This window comes from Engraulis encrasicolus, chromosome 2 (genome assembly GCF_034702125.1).
Source record: "Engraulis encrasicolus isolate BLACKSEA-1 chromosome 2, IST_EnEncr_1.0, whole genome shotgun sequence".
In the NCBI taxonomy this organism is placed as follows: Eukaryota; Metazoa; Chordata; class Actinopteri; order Clupeiformes; family Engraulidae; genus Engraulis; species Engraulis encrasicolus.
The window spans coordinates 55,803,400-55,821,201 of NC_085858.1; the positions used below are offsets into that span (position 1 = coordinate 55,803,400).

General features: G+C 43.6%; 1 protein-coding gene across 2 annotated transcripts; it reads right to left on the minus strand.

Annotated features, from left to right (window-relative positions):
- Window positions 1–254: 254 nt before the first annotated feature.
- rtbdn (retbindin) lies at window positions 255–15,214 on the minus strand. Of its 2 annotated transcripts, none has more exons than XM_063192461.1 (6): window positions 15,073–15,214; window positions 13,738–13,915; window positions 13,283–13,379; window positions 12,542–12,670; window positions 10,485–10,581; window positions 255–2,234 (listed from the first exon to the last, which is right to left on the minus strand). In XM_063192461.1, exons 2-6 carry the CDS (start codon window positions 13,892–13,894, stop codon window positions 1,806–1,808), a joined length of 909 nt encoding a protein of 302 aa, XP_063048531.1. In that variant the 5' UTR covers window positions 13,895–13,915; window positions 15,073–15,214; the 3' UTR covers window positions 255–1,805. The 2 variants fall into 2 exon arrangements, with proteins under 2 accessions (XP_063048531.1, XP_063048526.1); XM_063192456.1 differs by having other exon boundaries at window positions 13,738–13,942.
- Between the last annotated feature and the right edge of the window lie 2,588 nt (window positions 15,215–17,802).

A 17,802-nucleotide genomic window follows, 5' to 3' on the forward strand; every position in this document is an offset into this window, starting at 1 on the left:
AGCACACGTGCAAAATCAATGCAAATCCTGCTGAGGGAGGCATAACAAAGCAATTAAGCCTGGCATTTTGTCCTGACCCCAATTCTCATCTCTCGCTCTCTCTCTCTCTCTCTCTCTCTCTCTCTCTCTCTCTCTCTCTCTCTCTCTCTCTCTCTCTCTCTCTCACTCTCTCAGTCCCTTGTGGACAATTGACCTTTATTTTGTAGACATATGAGGCCCTCTTGACCTTGTACGCAGAAATAAACAAAAGATGGTTCTAGAAATAGAGCCTTTATTTATAGGACATCAAAGGAAACAGCACAGAATTACCATTACATTGTCACGTCACTATATTCAGACAGACCAGCTCTATCTGAGGCTACTCCATTTTGTTTTTCATTTTTTTCAGTTCAGGTAGATGTTATAACGATGAGCTGTGACACTGGCTTGTTGTTCAATCTAAATACAATCTGACATACACACAGATGCAAAACAAAAATCGTATTGTTTTGGAAACACAAAATGTTGTGTCTGCTGTCAATTGCTGTCATTTCTACGGATTCAAAACAAAACTCTTTCCAAACTTTAAAAAATGGCTTTTTACAAAAAAGGACAGCAGCACAGCACCGCGCACAGTAGCTGTATACATTTAATGCTTATTGAACCTTACATTCTTCTTCTACAGAACTTCAGCTAGTATTTCAGATCTCTCATTGGAACTTAAAAATCTCCAGCATGATCTTTCACACACTATATACATCCACAAATGATCAGTCAATAAAGATTTCATGCAATGTGCAAGCTAGTACAAGGGGTTTGTTCCCATCTGGTGTTTTCAGAGGATTGGACTCGCTGGCCAGAGAGAGGTACATAGGCCAGGGGATCTGGCAAACAGGAGCAGTTTGTTCCGGATTGTGCCCTGACCTTCGCCACCTCTACTCTCAAACGGGGCCAACTCCCTATGCCAGAGAGTGATGTAACGTCCGCCTGACCTTTTTAGACAAATCTGACCCAAATTATTTCATACCTCTGTGTGTGTATACGTTGATCCTACACAAATCACATCCTGACACGAATCATAGCTTAAAGTGGGTTTTTTCCCAGACTTTGTAAATACTTTGTGTGTCAAGACTACATGTTTCTCACATATTCTTCAATACAGTTGCAATGCTATTGTCCATGAAGCCAAATTTTAAAGCAACACTAAACAGTTTTTATCTCTTTATCTAGAGAGATGGGCCACTTCTCCAAATCTGCTGTGTTTTTTGCCCAGACGGCCCAACTCACCATACAAGATTGAGCCACTGAAATGCTTTTAATTTAAAGGTTTGAAAAACTATTTAGCATTGCTTTTTTTGCATTTACTTTTTGCGAATACACCAAAACCACTGATTCACTTCCAGTCAGGTACCTTTACATGTAAATAAAAAAGAACAGTGTTGGGTGTGAGTTGCACAGGATATAGAAACAGGTTATATATAATACTGGGACAACTAGAGTCGCCAAGGTTTGGTTAGTTGGTAACACTATAATAAGGGATTCATAAAAAGCATTATAAAGACTTTGTAAATAATTAGTAACTAATGACGAACAAAACATTAAGAAATGTTTGTTGTTAAATGTTGTAAAATCTTGAACGTAGTATTCAAAGATATTTTGTAATGCATTAAAAAAACGTAGTTAATAAAAAACATGTGTTAATGTTTAGTTTATCATGAGTTAATTATTTACTAAGTCTTTATAATGCTTTTTATGCATCCCTTATTGTAAAGTGTTACCGTTTAGTTTAACAAGAGGGTCAAAGGGCACAGTCAAGGGTCTGCCGCTCAAACCGTCCCCTCGAAGCCGCTGGCACTGCCTTCACCATCGCTCTCCGCCACGGGCACCGATCGCTTGCGCAGGATGCTGTTGATGCCGCCACCAGTCTTCCGAGCCTGTGGGGGCAGCACTGGTGGCGCGGCGGGCTTCTGTGCGGACCCTGCCGCAGCGCAGGGGGCGCGGTACTGAGGGAGCCCCATCTTGGTGGTGTCCAGCTCCTCTGGGTCCTCTTCGCGGGCGCGCAGGGCGGCGATGGCATCCCGGTCGGAGGGGCTGAGGTTCAGGCAGCCGCAGGTGTGGCTCTCTCCCTCTTCACCGCCATTACCACCATTACCACCATTACCACCGGCCCCTCCGTTGCCTACCGCCTCGTCCTCCACTACCATGAAGGCATCACCCCATAGGCTCTCGCACAGGTCACGGCCATGCTGGTACATCTGTAACACAGGATGGAGAAGGAGAATCAGAGTGAGAATCATTATGTCAGTGCTTTTCAATTTCGGAAACTTCGGAGGGCTGAATGGAAAAATCACTGGGTTTTCAGGGGTCACATTACATACACCCTACACACTACAAACGTTAAGTCAGTCCCTGGGCTAAAGGAAACCTTAAACGAGCCAGATCTGGCTCGTGAGCCCCACTAGTAGAATACAGGCCTGCATTATCTAATCAATACAGTATGCAAATAATGATGTACTATTGTGTGACTGGTGAATTACTCCTTTTGTCAGTGGCATAAAAATGATTCCCATTGTTCCCATTTCACAACATTACTTTTCACCCCTGGTAGCCTGGCTCGACGATAAAGGCATGAATAGGCCAGACGCGACTTGAACGATTCCGGTGACTGAAGTCATTGTCTTGGTATTGAGTCGCAGGCGACAGCCGACTAGAGTCGATTTGAGCAACTTCAGCTACAGTTTGTAGTTGGACTTAAGCAGCGGTGTAGTCTACTTTTTTGAAGTGGGTATACTGTATATTTGAAATTTTGTTGAAGTGGGTATACTGTATATATATATGTGCCATTCAAAACAATGGATCAATCAATTTTAAGTGGGTATACTGAAATCCCTGAAATTTAGAAGTGGGTATACTCCGTAAACTCGCGTTCTACGTAGACTACACCACTGGACTTAAGCGAATATTATGCAAATGAGCTGTGATGCAGTTCGACGACAGCTTGCATTCTGCTTTTAACGGACATACTTTGTCGCTTTTATTGCTCGTATCGCTCTTGCTGCTCAGTCCAGCGATTCTCTGTCACTTAATCTTGTCGCCGCCGGTGTATTGGCCCGGTAAGACTGTTTCCCATGGCTACTTAAGCAACTCTAAGGAGCCTCAGTAATACATCAAAACATGCGCAGGGATCAGGCCTAAACCACTGGATTTCCAAGAAACACACAACTAATAACTAACATTAGCTGTGTTTTGATTTTCATGGGAAGCGGGATTATAGCCTCAATTAGTGTGCCATGGCAGTGGAGAGTACAGCAGCTAGCCAGAGATGTCTCGTTATTCCACCAAGTACTCTACACATTCTTTACTTCATTAAACTCTTAAGACATGACCCTTCTTATGAGTCTTATAAGCTGTTACCAGAATGTCACCAAGTCATAATGTATAACTTAACTTACTTAAAGGGACACTGTGCAGGAAATGGTCAAAAAAGGTACTGCAACTATGCTGCTCATTGAAACTGGGCTGCCTATTGCCAAATTTGATCTTTACGTGAAAGTTTACTTAGTAATAAACAAATATTTTCTAGTATGGTCCAAGTACAGTCATTTTTGCAGCTAAAAATTGCTATTTTTGGACATTCAAAATGGCGGGCCATGGAGAAGATCCCCCTTTTCATGTATGAAAAGTGCAATTTTTCCAGTCAAAATGAATACTTAGAATTTGATGCTGGTTGTATGTATTCATGAAAAAGGTAACATTAGTGAATGGGCAGCATGAATTCTGGAAATAAACAACTAAAAATCTCACACAGTGTCCCTTTAAGTAACTTAAGGTAACGTACAGTATAACAATAACTGCATGCTGGGTTATGGTGGTTAGCAAGGTGGCATTAACAATGTGGCCTCTGCAAATGTGACATGCTTTGGATGTCTTGAAAAACATGTTATTTATTTTCCTTTAAGTAAAAACAACCGTCTGAAATAATCTACAAATTGCAATAAAGACGAAAACGAAGAAAATGCACACACATCATTGCTTCACTTGAGTATAGTAAAAAAAAAAAAAAAATAGCAGCTTTGACGATCTTTGCACTCTGCTGGTGTAAAGCCTTCACGGAAGTATGAACAAAGGTCGTGTTCCAATTCTACAAATGCAGATTTCAGTCTTACCAAAGGGTAATCTCTGCCTTATGACCTTGGCCACAGCACACAGGTCAGACTGTTTGTCGACCTTTCATTGCCTTTTGCCATAACACACTGACTACACCCACATATCGAAGAGGACATAATGTGGCATATTTATAAATACTTGTGGAGAGCTCTTCAAAGGATGTGACATTTTGCCAGACTATTAAATAAATAAGCTAGACGGCATGTTTCGGTGCACCTGTGTTGTGTCTCAACGATGTTTGTTTGTGAAGCTATTTGCAGTCTGACCGTGTTATGAATTTTCATGAAATAAATTTCAGCACCTGCCAAAAGTTCCATCAACACCTTTAGATGTGTAGGAGCTGGGGCACAAACACTTCAGATGCAATTCACCAACACCTTTAGAGGCACTTGAAGAGACACTTAGGTTTTTTGGAAGCCCTGCATTTTGGCACATTTGTCATTGCTCATTTCTGTTTTCCTCGAAACACCAACTACCCTTTCCCCTCTCTCTCTCTCTCTCTCTCTCTCTCTCTCCATCTTCCCCCCGTTTCTGTCTGATGAAGGGATTAGCGGTGAGTCACTCCGGACACTCAGGGTAAATTCGGCTGAGAAGTATCGACTGACGAGGAAGGACAAAGCTGCCACTCTGCTGTGGCTCTGGGCTTGGCTGACACCATAAGCTGTGTCTTCAGGCCGGGCGGCGGGCGGGAGTGAAGGAGGCGGACGCATTTCACACGTCCACATGTGAGTGACACACTGAGACATCCTGCAACTGCACCACTCCATCTTTGGTTGCGTTAGTGTCGCCCCAAGTACACAATGGTTGAGCTTGATTGTATATTCATGACTCTTCTGTTCATATTTGTGCAGAACCATGTTTATGCATGCTTTCCCTGTATGCTTTGTCAGTCCTATCTATCTATCTATCTATCTATCTATCTATCTATCTATCTATCTATCTATCTATCTATCTATCTATCTATCTATCTATCTATCTATCTATCTATCTATCTATCTATCTATCTATCTATCTATCTATCTATCTATCGCATCACAGTATGAGTGTGAGATTGCATGTGCATGAGTGAATGTGAGTGAAAAGGAGAAGAGTAAGGGATCAAGAGAATGGGAAATAAAGAGAGGAAGAGATGAACAGAGGGAGAGAAAGAGAAAGAGACAGAGAAAGAAGAGAGACACTCATGGTACTCTCAGCTTCATGGATGTTGACAAGCTGTCTTTCCATGTTGGCGCTGGCGTGGAGATGCCAGTGCCCTCAGTGCCAGTACTTATAGACAGGGACAGGGACAGAGAGAGAGAGAGAGAGAGAGAGAGAGAGAGAGAGAGAGAGAGAGAGAGAGAGAGAGAGAGAAAGAGAGAGAGAGGGGAAAGAGAGAGAGAGGGGGGGGGGACAGAATCATGCAAAGAGGGAGTAAGGATGGCAAGAGCGGGAGAGGGAGAAAGAGAGAGAGAGAGGAGAGAGAGAGGGGGATGGGGGAGGTACGGAGGATAGAGACAGATGACAAGAGAGAGTGAGTGAGTGAGAGGGAGAGAGAGGGAAAAAATAAAAAAAGAAAGAAGAGAAGGCTTAAGAAAGAGAGAGAGGAGAGATGGCTAGAGAGGAAGAGAGGGAGAAGGGCCGAGAAAGAGTGCGAGAGAGAGGGAAGGAGGGGTAGTATGCGTGAGTCTGGGATGCCTGCGGACCCTTGTGGTGCCACTAAAGCAAGAGAGAGAGAGAGAGAGAGAGAGAGAGAGAGAGAGAGAGAGAGAGAGAGAGAGCGAGAGAGAGAGAGAGAGATGCCATGGCCAGAGGAGCTATGGACCAGAAGATCCAGCAACAGCACACGCCGTGAGAGGACTATGATGTGAGTTATTATTATGGCTTCTGCCTAACGGACTGAAACGCATACAGTGCCTTCTCCCCCGCTGATCTAGCTAACAACATGATGTGGCTATTATTATGCAATAAAGTGAAAGTCCAATAATAGATAACAGTATTTGCCCTGCATGAAAACATAACTTAACTAGATGGTCAGACGAATGGATGGTCACACAGATCAGGTAAACAAACAGACAAACAAAGAAAAACTTGCATAGAGAGAAAGCAGATCTATCCTGAGGTTGTTTTGCGGACAAATGAGATGGAAATAACGAAGAGAGTTTGCAAAGGACAGAAACATGAACCTTTCCGCTCTGCATTACATGGGTGCAGCTGATGTGATCTGAAATCAGGGTAGGGCACAGGCGTAGAACAGTGTACGCTTGTCCTTTTGTGTTCGCATCTGATGGGAATCTTCTGGTTTGTTTTTTTGGGGCATGCATGCAGCGAGAGCAGCCCCCCCCTCCCCCCCCCCTTAGCACACACTGGAGTGTTGTCATCTCGATTAGGCAGCCTCGCAAACAGGTGCACTGGGCTCCATGGCCTGGCATCTCCCGGTAGAGGAGCAGGGCAGACCAGTGTTGCCAGATTGGGCTGTTTCCCGCCCAATTGGGCTGCTTAGGATGGCCTTTTACGGGGAAAAAATGGCATTTAGCAGAAAATCCCGCCCAATTTCTGCCATAGAAATCGATAGAATTGGGCCGGATTTTGTGATTCTAGGCAGGTTTTGAGCATTTTTTGGGCTGGAAATCATCAGACTCATCTGGCAACCCTGGGGCAGACTCACACAGCATGCTGCTGCTCTGAGCGCTGGCTGGCTCACTTTGCGGTCCCTAATCATGTCTCATTTTTACAAACTTGGCACAGACCAAGGGGACAACAACACGAAACAAACATTTGGCTGCTGTTGTTGTTGTCCTTGTGTGAGTGTCTGTGTGTCCCTCTCTGTGAGTTGGTGACAGGGTGTCTGCTTCTTTCTCGCTCTCTCTGTCGCTCTCTGTCTCTCTCTGATTCTTTTAGTTTTTTTTTAAAGATTTTTTTTGGTCTTAATTTGATAGGACAGTGTAAGAGGTGGACAGGAAGCGAACTGGGAGAGAGACGAGGAGGGGTCGGCAAAGGACCCCGGCCGGGAATCGAACCCCGGTCAGCCGCATGGCAGGCGAGTGCCCTTCCGGTTGGCCACGGCAGGGCCATCGCTCTCCGACTCTTTATCTCCTCCCTTTCTTTTTTTGCCGTGTATGTGAATATGTAAACGGCTTTTTAAGTTATGCACGTTACATAAACATCGAACAAATTTGAAATTTAAATATGTGCTTTAGCTTGATCGCAATGTCGCAAATCTACTTAGTGGAAGCAAGGCATACCAAGCGCCACCTAACTCCAGGCTCCAGGAAGGATCAACGTCTTTTACTGCAGTTTAGCTTGTCTGGAAGAAATGAAATGGCAGCCAGTATGTATTGGATTATATTGTAATAATATGAGTTTGTGATTCAACTAACTGACTTTTGTCAGAGCGTGCTATTTTTGCTTTCTTTTTAAGTCTATTTGTACCACTCACATAAAAAAGGATACACTCCATACGCCACACACACACATGCACGCACACACACACACGCACGCACACACACACACACACACACACACACACACACACACACACACACACACACACACACACACACACACACACACACACACACACACACAATGTACCCAGACATGTGCACAGACAAAAATCCGAACACACACACACACACACACACACACACACACACACACACACACACACACACACACACAGACACACAGACACACAGACACACACTGCAAGAGCCCTGAAGGTCAGCGATGGTGATGTGAGCTGACAAGGCCAGCGTGTGCCTGCGTGTGTCAGGCTGCCTTTCACATGCAGTGCCAGCTGTGTACCAGCCCTGGGTCACTCTGCCTCTTTGCATACGGCCAGCGATCCTCAGTCCCTGCCTCTCTGCATTACAGGAAGCCCAGCCACCAGTACCCCCCCCTCCCTTATCTATCTATCTCTATGGCTCCTCTCTGTCTCGCCTACTCTTCAGTTTTAGAGCAAATCTCAATTTGTCTTGTACTCTTGTAGTTGTGACTAACCTCTTCCTCTCTTTTATTTGTCTATTCCTCCTCGGTTTTAGGGCAAATTTCAATTTCTCTTATACTCTTGTAGCTATGACTGTCTCGACTGCTCCTCTGTTTTAGGGCAAATCTCAATTTCTCTTATACTGTTATAGCTGTGACTGTCCTCGTCTTGTCTTGTCTCTTTTTCTCCACAGTTTTAGGGCAAATCTCAATTTCTCTTGTACTGTTGAAGCTAACTCTGTCTCTATCTTACATCTTTTGCTCACGTGTACTCACGTGCTCCAGTCACTGTTTCCTCCGCCCAGTTCAGTACAGAGTATTTTTACAGTGCTAATTTGTAACTTGGAGAGTTGATTCAACATCTTCTAGATTGTGTTTGGTCCCAAAGTATTCTGTAAGTTGAATTGACACTGCTTTTATTTTTTCCTGTACACAGCACAACGTACCATATTCTTCAGTACTTTCTGTTTCTCTCGCTACTTTCTCTTCCCCCCCCTCTCTCTCTCTCCTTCTCTCTCTCTTTCCGCTGACTCCAACACAAATACCCTATATTTCCCCTCACCTCTTAGCCACTCCCTTGTCTATATTTAACTCACCGGTGGCTATCTCCCCACCCTCACCCTCACAGACACCTTCAGCTTGTCCTTCTGTTATCTCTTCAATTTCCTGTTGATCTACATTTGGCTTCATCTTGAAGGGAGAAAAGGACTGCCCTACTTAACAACCCACTGCCTGCCTCCCATGACAACTTTGAACTAATAACATTATAAAAAAAATATCACTGATATTAAAATAACACCAACAATATATAATATAATATAATAACATTGCATTGAGAATATGGCCGCAATTTCACCTTCCATTTTTTGCCACTGGCTGCTTTTCTCTCGTTCATTTGCACCTGAACTTTATTTACCATCTCAACTCATTCATTACTGATCAAACATCTCCTCATCCTGCTGTCTTATTCTCCTCCTCCTCCTCCTCCTCCTCCTCCTCCTCCCTCCTCCTCCTCCACCTCCTACTCCTCTTCCTCCTCTCTCCTCCTCCTCCGCCACCTCCTACTCCTCCTCCTCCTCCTCCTCCTGCTGTCTTATTCTCCTCCTCCTCCACCTCCTTCTCCTCCTCCTCTCTCCTCCTCCTCCTCCTCCTCCTCCTCCTCCTCCTGCTGTCTTATTCTCCTCCTCCTCCTCCTGCTGTCTTATTCTCCTCCTCCTCCTCCTCCTCCTGCTGTCTTATTCTCCTCCTCCTCCTCCTCCTCCTGCTGTCTTATTCTCCTCCTCCTCCACCTCCTCCTCCTCCTCCTGCTGTCTTATTCTCCTCCTCCTCCTCCTCCTCCTCCTCCTCCTGCTGTCTTATTCTCCTCCACCTCCTCTTCCTCCTCCTCCTCCTCCTCCTGCTGTCTTATTCTCCTCCTCCTCCACCTCCTCCTCCTCCTCCTCTCTCCTCCTCCTCCTCCTCCACCTCCTCCTCCTCCTCCTGCTGTTTTATTCTCCTCCTCCTCCACCTCCTACTCCTCCTCCTCCTCCTCCTGCTGTCTTATTCTCCTCCTCCTCCTCCTCTCTCCTCCTCCTCCTCCACCTCCTCCTCCTCCTCCTCCTGCTGTCTTATTCTCCTCCTCCTCCTCCTCCTCCTGCTGTCTTATTCTCCTCCACCTCCTTCTCCTCCTCCTCCTCCTCCTCCTCCTCCCTCTTTCATCTGCCTTCCATTCTCTGTCATTTCTGCTTACAGGCTTCTCCTCAGACAGTCTAATACCTCCTCATCTTTCTCTTCGTGCAGCCACGTTTGTTCTTCCCCAGTCACCATTGTACCATGTGGGAGGGTGGGAGCATGGTTGAAGAGTTCAGCTTCCTTTTTCGCTCAGTAAATAAGTGTATGAAGTGCTAATACAACATTTAGAGCAGGGGTGTCAAACTCAAATTGACCGAGGGCCAAAATCAAAATCTGGAACGAAGTCGCGGGCCGAATTCAACCATTACTTTTTAAAAATGGACTAAAATAGTGCATGCATGTTCATACTTGAGTTTAAATTTCACATACACTCTTTCCCATCATATTTGTTAGTTAAAATGTGTCTGCACATCCTGTGACACAGCAAATTTCATGTTTAACTCGTGTTACGCTATACACTAATGGTGTCTGTGGGACAACTTTAATACACATTTGAAAATATCTCGCAGGCCAAATAAAATGGCTCCCCGGGCCAAATTTGGCCCCCGGGCCTAAGTTTGACATCCCTGATTTAGAGGGTTGATTTAACATCTTGTCGATTGAATATGTTAACGGAGGGCTCACTCAGTGTGTCTTATGTAGCCTTTCTGAGCTTTATGTAATAACACTGGCAGGCTCCCTTGTAGATGATCCCAGAAGCTCACCTGTTGGTAGGGAACGCAGCTCCCAGTGCAGTTCTTCCCTCTGGGGTCTGTAGCCCAGTCTCGAGCACACGTCAGGTCCAGCCTGCAGGCATCATACCTGGAACAGAGATGATCTCTTAGATTTGACTTGACAGGCCCTACCATGGCCTAACTGGGCCCTACCGTGGCCTAACTGGGCCCTACCATGGCCTAACTGGGCTGCTGTGCCGGCGACCCGGGTTCGATTCCGGCCTGGGTCCTTTGGCGATCCTTCCCCGTCTCTCTCTCCCACTCGTTTCCTCCCAACCTCTCACTGTACTGCCATAAAATTACATAGTCATAAAAGACCAAAAGGTATCTACAAAAAGATTTGACTTGATAAATACTGTATGGACTAATGTTCAATACATGTTTTCCTGTCCATAGTTTCCCCCTGCACTTAACAGGCAGCCACCTTGACAACAACAACCTACTACCTTGACTAGATCCCCAGAAAAGACAACAACCTACTGCCTTGACTAGATCCCCAGAAAAGACAACAACCTACTACCTTGACTAGATCCCCAGAAAAGACAACAACCTACTACCTTGACTAGATCCCCAGAAAAGACAAAGATTCTTTATTGTGAATCATTTCTAAAGTTGCTTTATCAACTTAATTGTAAGATATTTATATTTGGAGGTTTTCATGTCATATTTCATATGGAACTGTATAACATGGCCTTTCAAATGATAGTCACATTTCTCTGGCACTGTCTTATCCCCAAACACCATAACCAACAAATAGGCCTAAGTATTTCCCCTGTCTTCTCTCTCGTTTTACAAACACATGTATTTACTAAGGAAGATATCATACATACTAATGTGCAGCATGTAGTGACAAAGTCCACTTAAGCTTCATAAATTGGTCCCATGATGGTTGATAGACCTTAAATAGACCTTCCTTATGCAGATTATATTTGTAATTTGCACACCACCCACACAGTAAAACACAGTGTTAATTCACTTGGAGAGTACTCCGAGACCAAACACACTTTAGAATGTGCTAAAAATTTACTCACTAAGTGTTGCATTAACACTGCATTTTACTTCGTACACTCCTCACATTCATTCCTGGGAGCTGTTAGAGCCAAGTGCATGATGGGCCTGAGAATGCCATTTGTTCATGACCTGGGGGTGTGGTGAGAGCAATATCCTACATGGAGAGATGATGATCAGGCCAATAACAGCCAGTTAAAATCCAGATAACTATGACAGATGTTATAAAGCATATATATAGAATATAGAATATAATATATATATATATATATATATATATATATATATATATATATGTATATAATATATAATAGAATACAATGCTGGGAAAAGCCTCTGATGGGTTGCACTAACATGAATAAAAAAGTCCAGTGTCAACTGTCATATGTAGCAAAACATGTAGGGTTCTAGTTCCTATAAATCTTACATCCCAGCTGTAAAAACAAAGGCCATGAGATTCCTAGGTATATGTAGCCCCTTAATGCGCGCCGTAACTCCAGTGGCACGCTGTAATAGTCATTGAAATGTAACTACCATAGCACTACAATACTATGACACAACACAGGCCCTTTAGTAATGCACCACGACTTGGTCATTACCATACTGGTAACAACAAATGTATAAAGCCGCGTCTTAAGGGGTTAAACTAACCAAACTGTGGTCCTCACCAGTCATATGTAGCAACAAATTCAGGGTTCTAGTTCCTATAAATGAATAAATCCAGGGCTCTAAATGAACTTTTTCATCACCAGCCAAAACGACCAGTAGATATTAATCTTTCAAGCCAAACACACACTAATGGGTCAAAGGGGCTAGTAATGTGGTCTTTTCTACCAGCCAAACTGAAATTTCACTTGCATTTGTCCGGTTGGCTGGTATCAATTTAGAACCCTGTATACATCCCCGCTGTCTAACAAAGGCCATGAAAGCCCTTGTTATATTTAAACTAACCAAATGATTCTAACCAATTAAAGTAAAGACTGAGTAAAAACGAATACAAATTTGAACAATTGTGAAAGTCTAATGACTGTGGTCCTCACCAGTCTTTGCAGAAGCTGTGGCAGAGAGGCACGGCCTTGAGGCCGGCGGTCCGCTGAGGGTGAGGCCAGCGAGCGGCATCAGGAGAACAGCGGTAGAAGCACAGCACACGCTTCAGGAAACTCTCACAGCTGAGGACGAGAGACATAGGAAACATGAGAGAGAGAGAGAGAGAGAGAGAGAGAGAGAGAGAGAGAGAGAGAGACATAGGAAACATGAGAGAGAGAGAGAGAGAGAGAGAGAGAGAGAGAGAGAGAGAGAGAGAGAGAGAGAGAGAGAGAGAGATGCCTTTACATATAAAATGACTGTAATATTGTTACATTATTGTTCTCTGAAAGCTTTGGCAATGCTGACACTACGAACGGGCGTACCAATAAAGCAAACATGAATTGAAAATTGAATTGAAAGAGAGCGAGAGAGAGAGGGGGAGAGAGAAGGAAGGAACGAGAGACAGAAAGAATCTATGCCTGAAGAAACAGTTACCATAAAAAGGCAATTTTTGTGCAAATGGAGAAAGAACAGAGGGAACAGTATGTGGACATTGGCGAAAATGTGTACAAACATGAACTGAAACGCACAAGTGATGCAATTGCATTTCGAGCCCCATGCTGACAGATGACTCACACCCAAATAATTGCATTACACGCCTCCTATCCCCCCCCTCCGCCTGTCTGGCTAGATATGATGTGCCCGGCTGTAGCCACTAAGTCACTGAGACAGAAGAGGGAATTGGGGCTTCTTACACTGGGCTCAGGCCTCCACACTTGTCCCACTGGGCTTTTTCCACATTGGCAGCAGGAGAGAGCAGATCATGGATATCCCCCTCTGAGCAGCAGGCATCTGGGAAAGTAGAATAAGATTGGGAGGAAAGGTTGTGAGACGTGTCCGTTACAAAGCACTGACCAATGTCACTCACTGCACTGTATGTGTATTGTGCACGCATAGGCCTATAGTTAATTAGCCCAACACAACCTGGGGAACAAAAGTGGGCATGAAAACAGGATGTTTACTATAGCATTCAATCATTTCAGATGTGCAAAATGGAATTCATTACCCTTTACTGCAATCACAAACAGTGGTCTGTAAACTATATGGAATGTTTTATTGTAGCCTAGATACAGTCCTGAAACATGGCTTTTCTTCCTTAAAAGCCACACAAAATCAAAACGGTGTCAGTGAGCCAAGACTTTAAACTTACTATCTGTGTAGAGCGAGCACTCCTTCAGATGCGGCTCCGGGCTCGGGACTACTTTGTGCCTTCCATCCTGCAGACACGAACCTTCTTGACTCCAGGCCCGCGCGATCAAAGCCACCGAGAAGCACGCGAGGATCACAGTGTTTGCAGCCACGCCCATCTCCCTGCTCTTTTGAAGCACCTACGAGGTGGGATTAGTATCAGCACCCTGGACAGCGAAGATGAAGCGTAAAGCCAAAAGTTGTCAACTCAGCCTTTCTTAAGCTACTAGTAGGCAGCTCACAAACAGAAACAGGTCAATGTCGACAATGCAATGTGAACTACAAACGTCAACTTGATCTTAAGCTAATTAGGAAAACCCATTAGCATAAAATTAGGGTAGCCTACAACACAGAGGGAAACTTGGCAGGCTGCTTTAGCTTCCCGCCTGCGCCATCACCGAAATAGTTTCGCCTATAGAGACGTGCCCAACTCGCCATAGGCTACATGCCTATGAGAGAGAGAGAGAGAGAGCGAGCGAGAGAGAGAGAGAGAGAGAGAGAGAGAGAGAGAGCGAGCGAGAGAGAGAGAGAGAGAGAGTGAGCGAGCGAGAGAGAGAGAGAGAGAGAGAGAGAGAGAGAGAGAGAGAGAGAGAGAGAGAGAGAGAGAGAAAATAAAAACAATTCGAATGCGACACCTTTCGGATTAGCCTACAGTCGGCTTGATGAATGTTATACTTTTCAGGATAGCCTACGGAACTGACATCCAACCAAGTCTCATTTAGCTTAGTCAAAGCATACCATAGCCTACACACAGCAGGACATAAGTAGCTAATAAGTGAAAGTGAAACAACTAGTCAGCTGAGACCTAGTGTCGCCCAAACAAGAAGACAAGAGCCTAGGCTAGGCATAAAGTTGTGTTGAAGCCTACTGTTGTTGTTCTTTTTCTCAACAATTGAGGGTCAATGGAGTTGCTCCATCATCAAAACCGAAGATATTATTGATCCTTTTAAGCCCCTCCATCTTCATATAGGCCTACGGCGAAAAGTTCATACAAAATAGAAAATATAGTGTATCGATTCGATAGGGTACATATAAGAAGCCTAACTGCCTTGTTAAGTTCCAAAACAACGCCCTCAACGAAAAACTGTGTATAAAACGCCAAAGTGACACGCAAAACCCAACTAAGGAACAAAAGGAAATCGATCCAGACACGAGTACACATCAAACAAAACAATATGAGGATTAGTGCGACTGCGACGCACTGGCTCTCGCATAGCCTCTCACCAGCCAAATAGGCTTCTTTTATTCATGAAACACGCAATACGCGAGAAATGAAAAAAATTCAAAGGATGCCCACCTGTCTCTACGGAAGATGTTTGGCCAGTGACGGCGCAGGATGTCCTCTTGATTTCTAGCGGCAGTTGCAGTGACTCAAACCCCGTCTCTCTGTCGCTGTCGCTGCCCTCCTCTGTTCAGCGGACCCCCGTCAGTTGTGTCGTATGTGGGGGCCGCGGATCAGTCTCGCTGGTGGCTTACTCAAGGGCATCACCTCGCTCGAGCGCCCCCTCCCTTTCCCGTGCGCTCAGCTTCGCCACAACGCGACTTCTCTCTTGTTCCCGTAAACAGTTTGCAAGCCTGCATGCCAGAAATTTAGTTTGCTATTTGGGTTAAATCCAGAGTTTAGGAGTGTGTTTGAAGTCTAATCTTCAAAGCCTCTGATGCAAGTACAAGTATTACTAAACAGACGCTGGGCATTTCAATGATTTAGTTTCTACTCAGGTTACTTATTTCAACAATTTTCACATTTTCTTATTTCTAACTTTCAGTACCATCACACTTTAAACTTTAAAGCTACTCAAGGATGCATGTATGCATGTTGCAGAAGCAGTAACCTTAAACTATATTTCATTAGTGTTTACCAGAGATTATATAACAGTATTACTGAAAGCAAATCCTATCAGGTAGGCTACTGCATTGTTCTTTTTGCCCTCTTTTGCTGAGTATACAAAATTGACCAACTATGCAGAACAACACATAGGATAGAAAGAAATATGGACCATTCATGACATGCTCGGTTGCAGCACTATATGCAGTGAGTATGTAGCCCACTATATGTAGGCCTATGTATGTGTTTATGTACTTTGTAGGCCTATGTATGTAGGCTATATAGGCTATGTATGTATGTATGTATGTATGTATGTATGTATGTATGTATGTATGTATGTATGTATGTATGTATGTATGTATGTATGTATGTACCGTATGTATGTATGTATGTATGTATGTATGTATGTATGTATGTATGTATGTATGTATGTATGTATGTATGTATGTATGTATGTATGTATGTATGTATGTATGTATGTATGTATGTATGTACAGTACAGGCCAAAAGTGTGGACTCACCTTCTCATTTAATTAATTCTCTTATATTTTTGTGGCTATTTACAGAACTTAGTACATTTTCAGGTAGGGCATCAAAACTGTGTATGACCACATTCATAATTATGTGCGTACAAAAAAATGAAAATATATCCAAAAATAAAAACAATTATTAAAAAAATATTTAAAAATGCCAAACAGTGACGTCAACACAGCAAAACTGAGGGCCCCACATGTTTCAACAAGCTTATTTTTCTGTCTATTTTCAAGTAAAATTACCCAGTCAGTCGAGTCCATTTTAATTGATACAAGCAATACAAGATAGATTTTCTTGATCTGATAATGGGTCACTGGGGCAGCATGGCTGGTTATCTAGGTGAAACAGTGATACAAAAAGTAAAAGTAATAGTGAAAAACCCTGCCACAGATTCCCTTCAACACAGATATGACCTCTCCAAGTAACTGGCTATGGCTCAATATCAGATCAAGAAAATGTCTGTAAAATACTTGTATTGGCAGGTGTTTAAACCTAGGTTTTAGGTGTCAAAATTCTAGTGAGTTATTGGAGGACTATTAATGTTTGATTAGGATTGACATGACTGACTGGGCATTTTAGTTGAAAATAGACAAAAATAAGCTTATTGAAACGTGTGGTGCCATCAGTTGTGCCGTGTTGACGTCAGGTGGATAGACAGCTGACATTGCTATTGGACAACAGCTAGAATGATATTTTTTGGTAAGCACGTAATTCTCCATGTGTTCACAGTTTTGATGCCCTGCATGAAAATACACAATGAAAATCCACAAAAATAAAGAGAATGCATAAATGAGAAGGAGAGTCCACACTTTTGGCCTGTACTGTTTGTGCGTATGTATGTATGTACCGGTATGTATGTATGTATGTATGTATGTATGTATGTATGTATGTATGTACAGTTGAGGACGATATTATTAGCCCCCCTCCTGAAATTAGACATTTCTCTTGATTTCTCAGTAAGAATGACCATTATTAACCATTTCTGTTATTCTGGAAACAAATACACTGATGGAGATAATGTTCAATGAGTTGAATTTGGATTTTTCTATTGTTACGATGAGTTTAAACAAAAAAGGGCAAAAATGACAAGGACAAAAGTATTAGCCCCCTGATCATTAATAGTCAATATGGCGCCATTTATGAACCAAAACTGACAACAGGCTCTGATAAGTTGCTACCTAGGTTGGCACATGCCCCACTAGGGATTTTGGCCCATTTCTTCACTGCAAAGTGTTCTAGCCGGTCCAAATCACATGGATGCTGAGCATAGACATTAACCACAGACTCTCAGTGGGATTGAGGACTGGACTATGAGCGGGTGATTCCAATATCATGGTTTTAGTGTCCTTGAAGAACCTCTGAACTAATCTAAATGTATGCTTTGGGTTACAATGTTGTTGGAAGACCCAGCAATCCAGATTCAGACCCAGACTCCCTGTGTCTGAGGCTGAATAACACACTAAACGTGATGCCCCACCACTGTGTGTAACTGTGGAAACTGCTTAGCCTCATTAGACCAAAGAAGCATTGGACACCTGCCTAGATGATTGTTATTGACCTGGCCTCACCTGGAGGTTTTTTCCCCCCCAAGAAAGACAGTTGTTAGGGCTTGTCATCATATTGGGCTTTGGGGCCATCATCACAGAAGAACCCCTTTACTAAAGGCAG